Source organism: Bos indicus, chromosome 6 (genome assembly GCF_029378745.1).
Source record: "Bos indicus isolate NIAB-ARS_2022 breed Sahiwal x Tharparkar chromosome 6, NIAB-ARS_B.indTharparkar_mat_pri_1.0, whole genome shotgun sequence".
Taxonomy (NCBI): domain Eukaryota; kingdom Metazoa; phylum Chordata; class Mammalia; order Artiodactyla; family Bovidae; genus Bos; species Bos indicus.
This window is the reverse complement of record NC_091765.1, coordinates 26,896,718-26,915,571: the sequence shown is the minus strand read 5'-3', so window position 1 is coordinate 26,915,571 and position 18,854 is coordinate 26,896,718. Positions and strand designations below refer to the sequence as shown.

The 18,854-nt window shown below is 37.3% G+C and overlaps 1 protein-coding gene across 6 annotated transcripts in view; it reads left to right on the top strand.

The window, feature by feature from the left end:
• RAP1GDS1 (Rap1 GTPase-GDP dissociation stimulator 1) overlaps positions 1-18,205 on the top strand; it is a 148,991-nt gene extending 130,786 nt beyond the window's left edge. For 4 of the 6 annotated variants that reach the window (XM_019962418.2, XM_019962419.2, XM_019962421.2 and 1 more), the window contains 7 exons: positions 95-226; positions 1,393-1,527; positions 2,746-2,871; positions 3,594-3,733; positions 5,646-5,772; positions 10,197-10,325; positions 17,563-18,205. In XM_019962418.2, coding sequence (XP_019817977.1) covers positions 95-226; positions 1,393-1,527; positions 2,746-2,871; positions 3,594-3,733; positions 5,646-5,772; positions 10,197-10,325; positions 17,563-17,690 — 917 coding nt within the window. In that variant the 3' untranslated portion in view covers positions 17,691-18,205. Of the gene's footprint in view, positions 1-94; positions 227-1,392; positions 1,528-2,745; positions 2,872-3,593; positions 3,734-5,645; positions 5,773-10,196; positions 10,326-16,889; positions 17,540-17,562 lie in introns of those variants that run through there. The other 2 variants (XM_019962420.2, XM_070791171.1) reach the window with 2 other exon arrangements.
• The last annotated feature ends 649 nt before the right edge of the window (positions 18,206-18,854 follow it).

The following is an 18,854-nucleotide window of genomic DNA, read 5'->3' as shown; positions in this document are numbered from 1 at the left end:
GTGAAGTATATGATTTCCCAGTTGGGTATTCAGCTAAGAATATGGATGTGTCACTCCTAAGTATTTCCCTTGAATCTGCTTCATTTATCTCTAGATGAATCCATGCAGAAATTGTTTGAAGGAGGAAAAGGTAATGTGTTTCAAAGGGTACTATCTTGGATTCCATCAAATAACCACCAGCTACAGCTTGCTGGAGCATTGGCAATTGCAAATTTTGCCAGAAATGGTAAGCATATTTGTTCATTCTTATTAAATCAGACTTTCTATATTTTAGAATTATGCTTTGCCATAACATGTACTAAACCTAGAACCGTTCAGAAGCATATACAGAATCTGTGTGTACTACTACCTTAATTTTTCCAAAACCTGAAATACTAATAGTGACTTGCCCAACAAATTACATGTTTTATGCACTTCAACTAAGAGCTGATAGTTTAAAGATAATGAACAGTGACTTTGAAGTCCTTCTTTTTGAATACTCTACACTTCAGAGATGAATAAACTTTAGTCCTGTGCTAATATACTTCTGATCTAGGAGGATATGCTCTTTGGATTTAGATTTAATCTTGGATTTAATAATCTGAGTATTCATTATTGTGCCTCAGTTTATACTCTAATGTGTAGAAAACTTAAGTGTGGGTGATCTACTGGTTTAGGCTGGAATAATACTTCAGAAGCACCAAGCCTTCATGTGTATTTCTGAAGTCTGATACTTCTGCTGTTCATTCTAGAAACTTATTCTTATACTGTGTCTAGGAAATACGAGTTACTTTTATTTTTAATTTGATTTTATTTGAGTATTAACTCTTGTTATAGCATGTTTTAATAATGACTTATTCCATTTTTCCTTCTGTCTTTTTGGGGACCATCATCAGCTCCTTAATAATGAAAATAAGACTTGCAAAATATTGATAATTCATGAAGCTAAATGGGGGTTAAATAGTAATTCATTATAATATTCTGTTTTATAAATGTTTCAGAAATTCTTCTTTAAAAATAATTTAAATATCAACCATGATAACAAAATGTAGAGTACTGTTACTGTAACATTGGCAGAACACTGGCATACTTCATTATAAATGGAAACAACTGGGGGACACGATAAGCACGTGGTTTCTACCTACTCATCTTCTGACATACTGTCAGGATCTCAGCTAGAGATTTTTGGGGCCAATTTTTAAAATGTTATCTATTTTAAGAATCTTAGAATCAGACTTCTCACTCAGTAAACAAACAAAAATCTCATAAATCTGATGTGAGAAAGAGATGGAATTCTTTTTATTTTTCTGTAGCTTCATTTTCCTTAATGTAGATAATGGGCTGGCATGAGTATTACAAAATATTTATAAATATTTGTAAAGAAGGGAAAAAATGTTTTCTGTTGCTATTTAGATGGAAATTGTATCCATATGGTAGACAATGGAATTGTAGAAAAACTTATGGATTTATTGGACAGACATGTAGAAGATGGAAACGTAACTGTTCAGCATGCAGCACTAAGTGCCCTCAGAAACCTAGCCATCCCAGGTAAGTCTTAAGAATGGGAGCCAACTGTGTGAGAGAAAACCTGTTGTTTTGGAAAGATATTTACTTTATGTGGTTTGTGGACCTACCCTGACCAAGAAAAGAAAAATTCATAGTCTTCAGATTGCTTACATTTTTCTTACTCATAAATGGAGATTATATGTTAAAGAAGTTTTTTGAGACTACACAATACACAAGCACAATCTTCCTTTTTCAGATTCAAATAGTCTATTACGTTTTGTGAACTCCCAGATTTTCATCATACTGTATAGTTAAGATTTTTAAAGCATCTTCAGTTAAGGTAAGATAATGGTATCAATTCATAGAATCCCCTAAAAATGACTTTTAAGAATTTTTTTCCCTACAAGCAGATGTGAAATGTTTTCCTTTTGAACTTTTTGTATTGGGCTATCGCCAATTAGCAATGTTCTGCTGGTTTCAGGTGAACAGGAAAGGGACTCAGCCATACATATACATGTAGCCATTCTTCCCCAAAGCCCGCTCACACCCAAGCTGCCACATAACATTGAGCAGAGTTCCATGTGCTGTACAGTAGGTCCTTGTTGGTTATCCATTTTAAATATAGCAGTGGGTACAGACATACAGTTTTTTTTTTTAACTAGGCTTAATGTGCCTTTTTGGATTACTAGTCTTTCAAAATAACATTATCATGGGAAATAATACAGGATATAGTTAAAACTATCCTGTTATTCTACTTTCTAATGGTAAATTTCTGGTTAGGTAAAAATAGTGTAACATGAAAATGCAATCTATATAAAATAAATTTGTTTCATGTAGCAGATTAAGATTGCTTATTAATGTCTTTAATATCTGTATTAACACACCTGGGTCAAGGATACAGACATTAAAAAGAGACATTTATTAAAGTTGAGGAATCATGCTTTTTGTAAATATGAAGGCAACATTGTCAGATTTCCTTTACAAATTATTAGTTTTTTAAATTAGATTTTAAAAGCCAGTAAATGTGATTTTGTATGTTGTGCTTCTGTAGACAGAGGATATTTATCCCCCAGACCTCTCATTACCAATCCCATTCTTAAAGTTAATAGAAAAGTAATACGACTGTTTTTAGGTAGAAGAATGTAACATGGAGCCTTAAAGCTAATAAGACACTCAAAAATTATATTGAATGATTATCATCAAAAATGCTAACATAATTTTAACCAGTCTCTCTCTCCCTCCCTCCCCCCCCCCCTCTAGTTGTAAATAAAGCAAAGATGTTATCAGCTGGAGTCACGGAGGCAGTTTTGAAATTCCTTAAATCTGAAATGCCCCCGGTTCAGTTCAAACTCTTGGGAACATTAAGAATGTTAATAGATGCACAAGGTAAGAGAAATTCTTGCCTAAGGTGTATGTTTTGTATGAAAAAAGGCCTGTTTTTAGCTTTCAGAATGTAATCTTAGAGATAAGTAGCAAATAAAAGGCAAAAGAGATTGGTTTTAGATCCCCATTAATTAATTTCCATGGTTGTTATAATTGACTTTAAATGGAAATTATATTGCACTTCTCTTCATTTGTAGGTATAATCTAGGTTTTAGATTGATTTATTAACAGTTCTCGGAGGAATTTTTATGTTTTGGCATTTTCTATACTGATTTTACTTTGTCTTCAAAATCATTGTTTCAATACAGACAGTCAAAAAATTTTTAAATTTGTTTTACAAACAGGGAGATCATGTTTCTGTTTACAGAAACAATAATGAAAACTAATCCTTGGAATGAGTTAAATTCTAAACTTTTTGTATATTGATTCCTTAGAGTACTGCTGAAAACTCTTTGGTACAGTTTTCCAGAGTACTAACAGACTACCAGGCTGAGCCAAAAGAGTATAAAGTTATTTCATTTTTATATAAAAGTCCATAACTCTTTATAAAAAATCTCAATAATCCATTAGATACAGAGTATTTTGTAGTTCTTATTTAACAAAATTGTTGTGTTCTGGTTTTTAGACCTGTAATTTTCCTTTACACTCTAAAATCTTTAACTAGCTGTTTTAGTTGATGGCCTATTAGTGATTCATTCCTTTGTGGTTTGCCTTCTTTCCTATAGCAGAAGCTGCTGAACAACTGGGAAAAAATGTTAAATTAGTGGAACGTTTGGTGGAGTGGTGTGAAGCCAAAGATCATGCTGGTGTGATGGGAGAGTCAAACAGACTGCTCTCTGCCCTCATACGACACAGTAAATCAAAAGTAAGTCTGAGGAAACCATTCATTTATTTATGAAACAGATTAAAAGAAGATGGCAAGAAAAAAATCTTAAAGGTACCCCTTGTCTTGAGTAAATCTCCTTCATATAAATAATTGACTTCACGACAGTAGCCATTCCAGCTGGTTGGTCACAGGAATGTTCCTCCCCATCACATGCTATCTCTTGGTATCTTTCCCTGGAGCAAAAACAGCTGGTAACTTGGCCCTTCCTACCACCTGTCTCACCTAGAGCAGCCTGAAAGCCCATCCATTTCATTGACACCAGTACAGGACCAAGTGTATTGTTGACGAGATGGAAAGTTTTGAGAAAGAATAGCAAAATGAACTCCTGTGGTCCTCCTTTTACCTCTTGTCCATCATAACTGTGCTCTGTCGGGCCCAGAGACAGTCACCAAAGGGGAAGAGAAGTGGGCATTAAGATGAACTATGTGCCAGCTTGATTCTGTAGAGAATTAAGGCGCTCCCAAAGGATTTTAAGCAGCAGGGTGCCATTATTTGGTTTTCCTAGAAAGATGACTCTCCAGCTTATTTACTAGGAGCAAGGAAAACAAAGCTATTTCTAAAATATACATGAGTGATGATGAAGGGCCGAACTAAGGATTTGGGTTGAGTAATTTGAAATTGGTGATATTCAACCATTTTGACACAAAGAAATAAATAGCATATAGTTCAGCCTAATAGAAGCAGTGAGGATGGAAAAGAAGAGAAGGATTTGAGAACGATGTGGGTGGTAGAATTGATAGAATTCAACATTGGGGTCAAAGGAGGAGGAGGTTTTAGAGATAATTCCATGTTTGGGGCTTAGGACCAGGTGGGGTCATCATGTCATTCATCAAAATGAGACTGTGGGAAGAACTGACATTCCAACTAACTTGCTTATTCCCAAATCACTCTTCTGTCCTTTTTGGAGTCTTTACCCTAATTCTTTGCTCCATTCCATGAGGTCTCTTACCAGTGGTTTCGTTTAGGCAAACCATAATTCTGTTAACTAGATTAAATCAGACAGACATGTTTTGGCATCTGAATCTGGAACTCTCAAATAAATTCCTGTTACATGTGGCGGTTAGGCCAACAAAGACTTGAGTTTGAAGGCAACAAAACCCTAAGTGAGATGAAGACAAAAGTGAGTACTGGAAATAAGTGTAGCCATTTCTTTTCGTCTAGCCTTTGCTGTATACTTTTATGTGTGCTTTTCATGTAATAATTTTGTATAACAAAAACCTGTGAGATATACACTTACATTATCTCAAGTGAAATCTCTGAGATGCAGAGAGCTTTTGTAATTTGCTGAAAGTCAGTAAGATTTATTGAGTCTGGAGACCACTGCCACTGGGAAGGACAGAGTTGTAGTTACGATGAGAAATGAGGGAGACAGAATTTTGGTTTAAGTTCTCCTCAAGTCCTGTTGTATGTAATCTTTGTCAGATACAGCAAAGGTTTTAAGACTACATAGATACATGCATACATACATACATAAAAAGCTTCATCACCTGGTTCATCTGAAAAGCAGCCACCTGGTATTATATTAATAATAAAAATTTGAAAGGAGGAACTTTTCATTATTATTATTCCAAGATTTATTCTGTTTTGTTGATCTCATGGTAGGTGAACATTTGGTCAGTGGCGCTTTTGTTTGTTAGCTTCTGGAACTCTCTTCCTTGATATGAACTGCAGTGGTCTTTTTTGCTTAGGTAATTTAAGTTGTCATCTTTTGATGAATTTATTTAAAGCTAAAAGCCTTTTCCTTCTCTTCTGTGAAGAAAAAAAATTATGGTTAAATGTAATGATTCATAGGGACACTGTCAGAAAACCACTCAACAGTGAATTGACTGATTGTAATGCAGTTTATGTTTAAAATTAAAGTTTATAATTTCATGATACTTATTTATTGTAGGATGTAATTAAAACCATTGTACAAAGTGGTGGCATCAAGCATCTAGTTACCATGGCAACTAGTGAACATGTAATAATGCAGAATGAAGCCCTTGTTGCTTTGGCACTAATAGCAGCTTTAGAATTGGGTAAGTACCCCAGTGACAAACTTATTTTCTCCTATTTTTCTCTTGGATGAAAGGAAGCACAGGAGTGGAATAGAAGTCAGACAAAACCTTTGACTAGAAGCATTTTGCCAGTGTGTCTACACTATATCTGAGTATATGGAAATCATGCTCTATAGATTGTCACCATAGATGTCCCTTAGGGTTGTCCTTCTGGTAACATTTGTAAGGCAATGCTTTAATGTTAGTTTGACTCTTAAATGATATCTCAAATTTTAGGCACTTAGGGAATTTCAGCAGGCTTCATGGAAAAATGAAACAATATTTAGAATACAGTAGCAAGCTTAGAGTTTGCTACTCTTCCAGCCACTGAGATTCTCTTCTGTCTGTGCTGCTGATTCTGTCTCTTGCTGGTCTCCTGTCGCCATGGTTTCTGTTGCTTTATAGCATCACCTTCGTTCTAAATTCCCACCTTTTATGTCACTCTTCTGTGTATGTACACTCAGAATCCCCCCAAAGCAGAGTCTGAATGCTTCAGTTAGTCTCTTCGTGGCAGTATCCCTGTTACTCAGAATTCTTCAGGAAAAGCCCACTCATAGACAAATAGTTTATGGGAGGCAACTTTGTGTCAGGAACCCAGCTCTGATACATAGTCAGCTGGAGACAATGGAAGTCACATGGCCTGAGGTAAGACCTGAAGCTGCCTTACACGAAGGAGGCCTGTAGACTTGGTAGACATGTCCTGTTCCGTTCAGAAATACTCTGGTAAATACTGTTAACTGATCACTTCAGTTCTAAGTGATGACTTATGTCCATAACTCTCACTGTGGGGAATTCTCACTCTCACCAACCATTATCCCAGGAAGGAGAAGCCAAAAGATAAAAATGGTATATCTTCCTCTAGTGTCAGATTTACTCAGATTTCAGGTATGAGAGATTTGAATTTTTTGTCCTCTTAACAGGTTATAAACTTTAAAACCATATATAATTTTTTTTTTAAAAATCATAGGATGTAAAAGTTTCTTGAATTTTAAAGCTAGAAAAGACTTCAAGCTTCCCAGGTGGCCCAGTGGTAAAGAATCCACCTGCCAAAGGAGGAGATGCAGGAGATGTGGGTTCCATCCCTGGGTTGGGAAGATCCCCTGGAGGAGGACATGGCAACCCGCTCCAGTATTCTAGCCTGGAAAATTCCACAGACAGAGGAGCCTGGGGGCTACGGTCCATGGGGTCGCAAAGAGTCAGACACTACTAAGCACGCACACACAAGACTTCAGGAAGATGATGTCACTTTGGTCACTTCAGTTAAAGATGCTGTGGAGGTCAGTTTGAGTCCTCACCTAGCCTATGATTTCCTCCATGGGTAGGGGAGATTACTTCATCAGAAACTATGAGGAAGAGGTGAGAATTGAGAAGGACACTGAATGCCAAACAGAGTTCACGACTTGATTTTGTAAAATGGCTTACAGTGATGAAGCTATTTTAGAAGATCCTTGACCTACCAACCTGGGATGAATCTGGTCTTGTGCCCTTCATAACTAGTATCTTCTAAATAGGCTTTAATTTTGCCTTCTCAATAACTCAGGCATTTGCCTGAGTCAGGTTACCTTACCATAGAACTATATAAAATAATACATAATCACATTTGTTATCATTATCACCTAGTGTTTCCTAGGCTCCTTGAGCCTAAGATTTAAAAATAAGGCCATACTACCTTTTTAATATACAACACACTTTGAAAACCATATTTTTCCAAACCTGTATCCTTTCAGGTTTGTAGATACTATGAAGTAATTATAAAATTTTTGTATGATAATAGTATTAAAGCAACATTTTAAAGAGTCCTTTTTTTTGTTTTTGGTAATTGTAAATTCACATGCAGTTAAAAGAAATAATAAAGATGCATTTACAGTTTGCCCAGTTTTGCCCAGTGGTAACATTTTGCAAACCTAGTATAACATCCCAACCCCTGATAAAATTTACCTATAGTTCAGACTTCCCCAGTTTTACTTGTACTCAATTTCTGTTAAATTCAGTTTCATCACCCGTGTAGGTGTATCTGAACAGTTCTAACTCCACAAGGATCCTCCATTCATAACAACACCCACCTGCCTCCTACCCTCCTAATCCCTGGAAACCACTAACCGACCCTTCATTTCTAAATTTTTTTTTCATTTCAGAAATGTATGAATGGAATCATATAGTATATGACCTTTTGAAATTGGCTTTTTTTCATCAGCGTAATTTCCTAAAGAGTCATTGATTTGTGTGTCTATAGTTTATTCCTTCTCATTACTGAATAGTATTTTATGATTTGTATGTACCACGACTTGTTTAACCATTCACCTATTGAAGGACATATGGGCTGATTCTACTTTGGGACTTTTAAAAATAATGCTGCAAAGAACATTCATGTATAGGATTTTATGTGAACACAAATTTTCATTTTTCTGGATAAATGCCTAGGAGTTATAACTGCTAGGTTGTATGGTAACTCTGCCAGCACTGTATAACTGACCTAGTTTTCTCTTTACCCTCACCAATATTTAATATTATCCCTAATTTTTAAAATTTTAGTCAATCTGAGCAATATGTCGTGATACCTCATGTAGTTTTAATTTCCACTTTTCTAAAGACTACCGATGTTGAACATCTTTATGTACTTTTCCATCTTATATATTCCTTGGTGAAATGCCTGTGTCTTTTGCTTATTTTCTAATCTTTTTTTAAACTATTGAGGATTTTAAACTTTTAAGGATTATTTGTGTCCTGAAAGTCCTGTCGTTTTACATTTAAGTCTGGGATCTTTTTTAGTTAATACCTGTATAAAATGTGAAGCTTGGGTCAGGGTTTTTTTTTTTTTCCCTGCCTATGGATCTGCTTGCCCCAGCACCTTTTGTTGAAAAGGCTGTCTTTCCTCCTCTGAATTGATTTTGTCAGAAATCAGTGGAGCATACTCCTGTGGGTCTGCTTCCAGGATCTTCTTTCAGTTCCTTTGTCCTGTGTATCTGTCTCTCCACCAACACCACACTGTCTTGATAACTGTACCTATGCAGTGATCCTCATATCAAGTAGAGGAATTCCTCCCATTTTATTCTTTATCAAGACTGTTTACCTCTTTTAGGACCTGTGGTTTCCCACACAGATTTTAGTATAAGCTTACCTGTTTTCTCTAGAAAATCCTATTGGGATTTTGATAGGAATTGCAGGGTACCGTTCTCTTAAAGATACATTCTAGACTACATATAGAGGAAATTATGTGACTATAGGATTTGCTCCAAAATACCTTGGGGTGGGTGAGAATAGGTGGACAAGAAGAGAGATAGAGGATACACAATTGGCCGTGATAATTTTTTTTTTAATTTTTTTTTTAACACCAAAAACATTTTGTATTGGGGTATAACTGATTAACAAAGTTGTGATAGTCTCAGGTGAACAGGGAGGGGACTCAGCCATACATATACGTGTATTCATTGTCCCCCAAATCCCTCTCATATCCAGGCTGGCACATAACATTGAGCAGAGTTCCATGTGCCTTAGAATAGGTCCTTATTGGTTATCCATTTTAAATATTGCAGTGTGTACATGACCTTCTCAAAGTTCTTAACTATCCCTTCCCCCTGGCAACCATGAGTTTGTTTTCTAAGTCTGTGAGTCTCTTTCTGTTTTGTAAGTAAATTCATTTGTATCATTTCGTTTTAGGTTCCACATAAAGGGATGTCATAGGACATTTCTCCTTCTCTGTCTGACTTACTTCATTCAGTATGGCACTCTCTAGGTCCATCCATGTTGCTACAAATGGCCTTATTTCTTTCCTTTTAATGGCAGGGTAATATTCCGTTGTGTGTGTGTATATATACACACCACATCTTCTTTATCCATTCCTCTGTTGATGGACATTTAGGTTGTTTCCATGTCTTGGCTATTGTAAACAGTGCTGCAAAGAACGTTGGGGGGCATGTGTGTCTTTTTGGGCCATGCTTTTGTCTGGATATATGCCCAGGAGTGGGATTGCAGGGTCATAGGGTAGTTTTATTTTTAGTTTTTTAAGGAACCTCCATACTGTTCTCCATAGTGGCTCTACCGATTTACATTCCCACCAACAGTCCGGGAGGGTTCCCTGCTCTCCCCACCCTCTCCAGCATTTGTTGTTTGTGGATTTTTTGATGGCAGCCATTCTGACAGGTGTGAGGTGATATCTCACTGTAGTTTTGATTCCCATTTCTCTAATAACTAGCGATGTTGAACATCTTTTCATGTGCCTATTTGGTCATGATAATTTTTGAAGATGGTGACAGTACATAGTGTATCATACCATCTTTTCTGCTTATCAGTTCCTTTCAGAAGGTTTAACATGTTCATTTTCTAAAAGGTGAAGCAGTTTTTAGCCAGACTGTACCAGGTTTATACCCAATGAATATAACTGTTCCTTTAATTATTTCGTGTTCCAGGTACTGCTGAGAAAGACCTAGAAAGTGCTCAACTTGTACAGATCTTGCACAGGCTGCTAGCAGATGAGAGAAGTGCTCCTGAAATCAAATACAATTCCATGGTCCTGATCTGTGCTCTCATGGGATCTGGTATGTGTTTCCTCTGTTATTTGGTATTCATCAACATGTGGTTGACATTAAATATAAAATAATAGTAAATGGTGCCTTTGTGTTTTAAAAGCATTAAAAATTTATGGAAGATATAGGGTTACTTTTACATTGCATATACTTTCAAAAGATATTATTTTATATAAAGAACAAGTTCTGATTTTGTGTACCATGATATTAGCTAAGGAATTTGTTCAAGAATTTGGCATATCTTGGTAAATATTTCATGGACACTGGAGAAGAGCGTGCATCCTGCTGGTATCGAGTGGTGAGTGTTATAAATGTCAGTAAGATCCTTTTGCTTGGCAGTGGTGTTTCTATTGATATACTCTTGCTGATTTTCTACTACTTCTGTCAATTATTGAGAGATGTTGAAGTTTCCAACTGTAAATGTTGATCTGTCTTTATCTCCCTTCAGTTCTATCAGGTTTTGCTTCATATATTTTGCAGCTCTCTTGGTAGGTGCATACACCTTTAGGATCACTGTGCCTTCCTAGAGAATTTACCTTTTCATCAGTGTGTAACATTTCTCCCTGTCTCTGGTCGTAGTCTTTGCTCTGAAGTCTGTGTGATATTAATATAGCTACTCCTGCTTTCTTTTGAATAACATCCACTTGGTTCTTTTCTACCCTTTTAGACTCAGTCTGCTGTATCTTGTATTTGAAGTGTAGGCAGCGTGTTGTTAGGTCATGTGTTTTAATCCACTCTGTCATCCGCTGCCTCCCCCCTTTTTTTTTTAAATGCTTAAGGATTACATAATTTCATCCAGAGTTGGTTGTCAGTATCATCACTACCATTTATTAGACAAGGAAGCCAAGTCTGTGAAGGAAGGAAGCACCCCATTGCAGTGGTGCTGGGTGAGGAGTAGTAAATGTAAATAGTCCTGTCTGGTTAGCAGCTTTCAAGGTGATGGTAACAGCCAAGGTGGTGGGCAGTAGATGGGGGTGAGTATCAGGAAAGCCTTTCTGGAATTGAGCCTTGACAGGCAGGTTTAGTTTTCTAGATAGACTTTTTTGTGCATACACCAAGGATGGATCTGTCTCTTGGGATAGGCTCAGCTCATCCCGGTACAAAACCAGAATGGTGGTTTACCCCTTTATAATGAGAAGTATGACTGCCACTGATCTTGGAACACTGCAAATGCACGTCTGGTGCATTGACTCCTTCAGGGCAGACAGACATCAAGGGTTGCTTGATGAGCTTTGATCAGAACAAGGAGAGTTAAATGAGGGGACTGTACAATGGCATCAGGTCAAGGTGGCTTTCTCTGCAGCTGTGTCAGCTATGCTAAAGGAACTGGGATCATGGACTCCCTTGGCTTGAGCCTCCATCTCTTTGGATGTTGCTGACATGACTCTGTCTACATTGCCCATGGTAGTGTTTTCTGTTGTGTTCTGCTATACTGACTGCTGCTAAGTCGCTTCAGTCGTGTCCAACTGTGCGACCCCGTAGACGGCAGCCCACCAGGCTCCCCTGTCCCTGGGATTCTCCAGGCAAGAACACTGGAGTGGGTTGTCATTTCCTTCTCCAATGCATGAAAGTGAAAAGTGAAAGTGAAGTCGCTCAGTCGTGTCCAACCCTCAGCGACCCCATGGACTGCAGCCTACCAGGCTCCTCCATCCATGGGATTTTCCAGGCAAGAGTGCTGGAGTGGGGTGCCATTGCCTTCTCCAGCTATATAACACCCCAGTATTCCTCTGCCTTGAGATAATTGCAGATATTTTCCACAAATTCTGCTTGGGCAACCCCTCAGATGTTAAAATTTTCCTTGAAAAGAGTGTATCCATTCTCAATTTGACCAGTAAATAAATGGTCAAGATGCTCTTGTGTTAAGTCTTTAGTTAGTTAGGGAGTATTGTCTTTGGGTATTTTCTGAATTTTCTATTTTTATTCTGCTAGACAAAAATAGAAATACTATTTGCTCTACTGGTAAGTTTGTGTTTTTTTTGTAATATGAAATCCAAATTGGAGAACAGTGAGGGGAAAAAGCATGTTTGCTTAATCAGTAAGCAAAAATCATTTACTGTTTCTTTGGATTTTTTATTACTGTAGTTTTTAATATTTAAACAACAAATCAAAAAATTCACTCATTTCTCCGACCCCCAATCCCTGCCCCTTGTAACCACCAATCTGTTCTCCGTATCTAATGAACTTGGTATTTAGATTCCACATATAAGAGAGATCATGTGGTATTTATCTTTCTTTGTCTCTTCTTTATCTTTCTTTCACTTAGAATAGTCCCTCAAGGTCCAGCTGTATCGTCATAAATGGCCAGATTTTATTCTTTTTCATGGCTGAATAGTATTCCATTGTACAAACACACCATCATTTCTGTACTCGTTCATGTATCCTTGGACACTCACATTGCTGCTGTATCTTGGTTTTTGTAAATAATGCTGCAGTAAGCACAGAGGTGCCGGTGCATGCTGCTGCTGAGTCACTTCAGTCGTGTCCGACTCTGTGCGACCCCATAGATGGCAGCCCACCAGGCTCCACCGTCCCTGGGGTTCTCCAGGCAAGAACACTGGAGTGGGTTGCCATTTCCTTCTCCAGTGCATGAAAGTGAAAAGTGAAATCGCTCAGTCATGTCCGACCCTCAGCGACCCCATGGACTAAAGCCTTCTAGCCTCCTCCATCCATGGGACATTGTTCTAAGTTGTTACAATTTTTGTTTTCAAGCATCAAACATAACCCAGAAAAAGCTTGAGGAAAGGAAAGCTATTGTATTTATCTGTGTCTTGGCTCTATCTGTTCTTTCTGATGTTCCAAGGTTGCTTTTTTAAAAAAACATTCTCTTCTTGTTTAAAGAATTTCCTTTAGCCATTATTTTAGGTTAGGTCTGCTTGTAACAAATTCTCATTTCCTTTATTATTCCTCACTTATTCATTTTCTTTGAGAGTATCTTGATTTCCTCTTCATTTCTAAAAAATATTTTCTCTGTATAGAATTCTAGGTTGACAGTTGTTTTCTTTCAAAACTTGAAAATGTTGTGCCACTTTCTTCTGGCCTCCGTGGTTTCTTATGAGAAATCCACCATCTCCGGATTTGTTTTTCTCTTGTAGGTAAGGTGTCATTTCTGACCTAAGAGTTTCTTTTGTTAATAGTTTTCAAAAGTGTGACTATACTTTTCCTTGGCATGAATTTCTTTGGGATTATCCTATGTAAGGTTTGTTCAGCTTCTTGAATCTATAGGCTTTTTGTCTTTTGCTCAATTTGCAAAGTTCTTAATCATATTTCTTCAGGTACTTTTTAAGTCCCACCCTATTCCTCTTGTCCTTCAAGGCCTCTCATGGCACAAATGTGAGCTGTTGAGTTATATCCCTCAAGGCTCTGAAGTTTTGTTCATTTTTTCCCAGCTTATCACCTCTCTTTTGTTCAGATTGGGTAATTTGTATTGCTTTGTCTTAAAGTTCACTGATTATTTTTTCTGTCTTTTCCATTCTGTTCTTGAGCCTGTCAAGCTTTTTATTGCAGCCACTGTGGAAAAGAGTACAGTGTCTCTCCAAAAAAATTAAACAGAATTATTATATGACCTAGCAATTCTACTGGAGAAGGAAATGGCAACCCACTCCAGTATTCTTGCCTAGAGAATCCCAGGGATGGGGGAGCCTGGTGGGCTGCCATCTATGGGGTCGCACAGAGTCGGACACGACTGAAGTGACTTAGCAGTAGCAGCAATCCTACTTCTGTGTATATATGCAATATACATAGACATTACATGTATATAGTTCTGAGTTCCAAAAATTTCTGTTCTTTATATCTTCTGTTTCCTAGCTGATATCATTTGTTTCAAGCATGTTCATGATTGTTCATTTTTTAATGTAAAATATACATGTAATTTGGCATTTGAACCATTGTAAGTGTAGAGTCCAGTGGATTAAGTTCATTCACATCTGTGTGCAGTCATCTCTATCATTCTTCTCCAGGCCTTTTTCTTCTTTCCAAACTGAAACTCCATACACTTTAAACAATAACTCCCTAGTCACCCCTCTCCCCAGCTTTTGGCAACCACAGTTTTATTTTCTGTCTTTATGAATTTGACTACTCTTTGTACCCTGTGTAAGTGGAACCATACAATATTTTTTGTTTTGTGTCTGGCTTATTTTCCCTTAGCATGATATTTTCACGGCTCATATATGTGTAGCGTGTCAGAACTCCATTCTTTAAGGCAGAAGAACGTTCCATTGTTTGCATATATCACACTTTGTTTATCCATTCACCCAGTCAATGGACATTTGGATTATTTTCACCTTTTGGCTGTTGTAATGCCACTCTGAACACAGGTGCACAAATATGAGCCCCTTCTTTCAGTTAGTTTGCATATATATACAGAAGGGGAATTTCTAGGCCATACAGCAATTCTGTGTTTAATTTTTTGAGGAAACACTGTCCTCTTTCCCACAGTGGCTGCACCATCTTTGCATTCCTATCAGAAGTGCACATAGGTCCCAGGTTATACATCCTCACTGATACGGTCTTTTGTCTTGACCATCCTGACGGGTGTCAGGTAGGAACGTACTGTGATTTTGATTTGCTTTTCCCTATTGATTAGTGATGTTGGGGATCTTTAGTTGTTCATTGGCCATTTGTATACCTTATCTTCTTGGTGAAATGTTTATTCAAATCCTTTACCTATTTTTTATTTGGGTTGTTTCTTGTTGGTTAAGTTCTTTATATGTTCTGTATATTAAATCCTTATTGGACATATGATTCACACATATTTTCACCTATTTCAAGAGTTGCCTTTTCACTGTTGTATCCTTTGACACCCAGTTTTTTTTTTTTTTTTTGATGAAGTCCAGTTTCTCTTTTTCCTTTTGTTGCCTAGGTTTTTAAGTTTCTTTAGAGTTTTAGCTCTTATGTTCAGGTCTTTGATCTATTATGACTTAATTTTTGTATTGTGATGTAAGATAGGTTTGTTTTATATGGCCCTTATTATGTTGAGGTCTGTTCCCTCTATGCCCACTTTCTGGAGAGTTTTTATCATAAATAGGTCTTGAATTTTGTCAAAAGCTTCTTCATCTAGTGAGATGATCATATGGTTTTTATCCTTTAATTTGTTGTGTTGCATCCCTGGGATAAATCCCACTTGATCATGATGTATGATCTTTTTAATGTATTGAGTTTTTGTTCTTTAATTTTTATTAAAATATAGTTGACATACAATATTAGCTTCAGGTATACAACATAGCAATTCAACATTTATACATATTATGAATGGATCACCACTATAAGTCTAATTGGGCTTGACTTATAGTGATGATCAGGAAATTGGGCTTCCCTGGTGGCTCAGATGGTAAAGCGTCTGCCTGCAATGCGGGAGGCCTGGGTTCAATCCCTGGGTCGGGAAGATCCCCTGGAGAAGGAAATGGCAACCCACTCCAGTACACTTGCCTGGAAAATTCCATGGATGGAGGAGCCTGGTAGGCTACAGTCCATGGGGTCGCAAAGAGTCGGACACGACTGAGTGACTTCACTTTTCATAAGTCTAATAAACCACCTGTCACCATACAAAATTAATGCAGTATCATTGACTGTATTCCCTATGGTGTACATTACATACCCCTGACTTGAAAAAAAATTTTTTTATATATTGGAGTATAATAATGATTAACAATGTTGTGACAGTTTCAGGTGAACCTTTTACTATATTGTTGGATTTGGTTTGCTAATATTTTGTTGAGGATTTGTGTGTCTGTGATCATCAGTGATACTGGCCTGTAAATTTCTTTTTTGTGTGTGATATCTTTGGTTTTGGTATCAGGCATGATGGCTTCATAGAATGTTTGAGAGTGTTCCTTCCTCTGATTTTTTGGCCTAGTTTAAGAAAGATAGGTGTTAACTTTTCTCTAAATACTTGATAGAATTCACCTGTGAAGCCATCTGGTCGTAGACCTTTGTTGGGAGGTTTTTAATCACATTTTCCATTTCATTACTTGTGACTATAGCAGGAAGAAATGGAAAAATATAAACAGACCAGTCTTGGGAGACTGTACCTTTCTAAGAATTTGTCCATTTCTTCTAGGTTGTCCATTTTATTGGTATACAGTTTCTTGTAGTAGTCTCATGATCCTTTGTATTTCTGTGGTGTCTATTATAACCTCTTTTTCATTTTAAATTTTATTGATTTGAGCCTTCTCCATTTTTCTTGACAAGTCTGGCTAAAGGTTTATCAATTTTTATCTTTTCAAAGAACCAGCTTCATTGATCCTTTCTGTTTTCTTCATCTCTGTCACATTTATTTCTGCTCTGATAAGTATGATTTCTTTCTTTCCACTAACTTTGGGTTTTTGTTAGTTTTTCTTTCTCTAGTTGCATTAGATGCGAATACATTGAGATTTTTCTTGTTTCCTGAGGTAAGATTGTATTGCAGTAAACTTCCATCTTAGAATGATTTTGCTGTGTCCCATAGGTTTTGGATTATTGTGCTTTTGTTTTCATTTGTCTCTAGGTATTTCTTTTTTTAATTTCCTCTTTGATTTCTTCAGTGAGTTAGTGGTTGTTTAATAGCATATTATTTAGCTTCCACATGTGTATGTTTTACAGTTTTTCCGATCTCATTGCATTGTATCAGAAAAGATACTTGATATGACGTCACGATTCTTGAATCTACCACGGCTCACTGTGTGGCCAACGTGCGGTCAGTCCTGGAGCATGTTCGACGTGCACTTGCAAGTGTTATCTGCTGCTTTTGGATGGAATGCTCTACAAATATCAATTATTTTAAAATCTATTCTGAGTATTGCTACTCCAGCTGGTGTTATACCTCAGTTTTATCAAAGTAAACACACCAGTTTGAGGAATGCTAATTACATAAAACTTATTGGCCTTCAGAGGAATATCCTGTATTTTACTGTAATTAATTGAAGTTAAATAGAGCAAGAGAAAGAAGAAGATAGGAAATCTGAAAAGGAGTCTACTGTCACAGAAATTTGTTGAAAAGAGGTGAGGTGTAACTTTCTAAATTGGAGGATAACTGCTTTATAGTGTTGTGTGGGTTTCTGCTGTGCAGCGACATGAATCACTTGTAAGTATGCATGTTTCCCCTCCCTCTGGAGAGGTAAAACCTTTTAATTTGCCACAAAATTTAAAACAGATCTATTTTGATAACTCAGCATCCTTTACCCAAGCATTCTGGGTATATGCTTTGGGTAGTGTGTATCGTACGATTAGAGCAATCTAATAGAAGCGTACCTGTTGTCCTGTTTTTGTCTTCCAGAATCTCTGCACAAGGAAGTGCAGGATTTGGCCTTTCTAGACGTGGTGTCTAAACTTCGCAGTCATGAGAACAAAAGCGTGGCTCAGCAGGCCTCTCTCACAGAGCAGAGACTGGCTGTGGAAAGCTGAGAACTGCCCCTCGCCGACACTCCTCTCCTCTCCCCTTTGTCCTCCATCCTTCTCCACACCACTTGTGCATGCGTGTAACGTTCCAATGCCAACCGAAGAACTGCTGTAGGTACCTGCCCAATAAGATTTCTAAACCCATAGTTAGTGTGAACATGAATTTGTCAAGAACAAGTCTCCACCCATCACCGTTTTCTTGTATTCCTGTTGCTTGAGCTACATTAAGTAGAATGTGCATGTTGTAGTCCTGTGATGGCGTAAACGCGGTACTACACAGTGACTTGCTCCTCACCCTTGCTAAACTACATACGAATGTAAATTAGAAACAAGCGAGAACGCAGCAGGATCTGATTAGCTCATGAAAGATGGGATTGAATAATAAAAATAGCTCCATTTATTGGTGCTTGGAAAGCACAGTGACCAAAAAACCTGTATGGCTGCTTATTCGTTAGTCTTACCTACTAATGTCAAATCCATGGTACCTAGAGTTAAATAAAGTCCAACACTCTCACTCTTTACCCTATGGTTTCTTCTTCTTTCTTTGTAGTCTGTTGAAACTGCCACAAACTTGGCAAGACTTCCTGAGGTTTTTTAATTTCATATTTACTTGGCCATCATCAGTAGCCTGATGCTGAAAACATTTGTAGTTTTCAACATAAAACTAAGGGGTTGAAAAATATTACACTAATACAGCCTGTATTTTAGATTTTGGTATATGTACAGTTTCACCTCAGAATTTCTTCCATCAGTTAATATTGTCCAGCACATGTCTTTAAAAATCACTTGGCATTTGTTTTCAACTGAGAAATTTGAGTAGAGCTCATTGGAGAATGGATTTTGTTTTGTTTTTTATCATCCAGCTTGAGAGCCAGAAGTTTCCTCAGTCTTAGCCCTTTTAAATTTTATATGAGACATATGCAGGACATACAGGAAAAGTTTCAGAAATGATTGTCTAAAGAAAGGAAGCAGGTTATAAAAGCCATAGCAGCCAGTCCAGTTCATTCTGCAGATGGCCTCATTCTAGTAGGTGTTAGCATTTCCCACCTCTGCTTTTCACAGAGAGCTTCAGTAGATCTTAAAGCCTAATGGAAAAGTGGCAGTGCCAAGCCTCAAGAGATGAGAAGACCCCCTTGGCAAAATGTGGTATACTCTTCACCACCACCACCA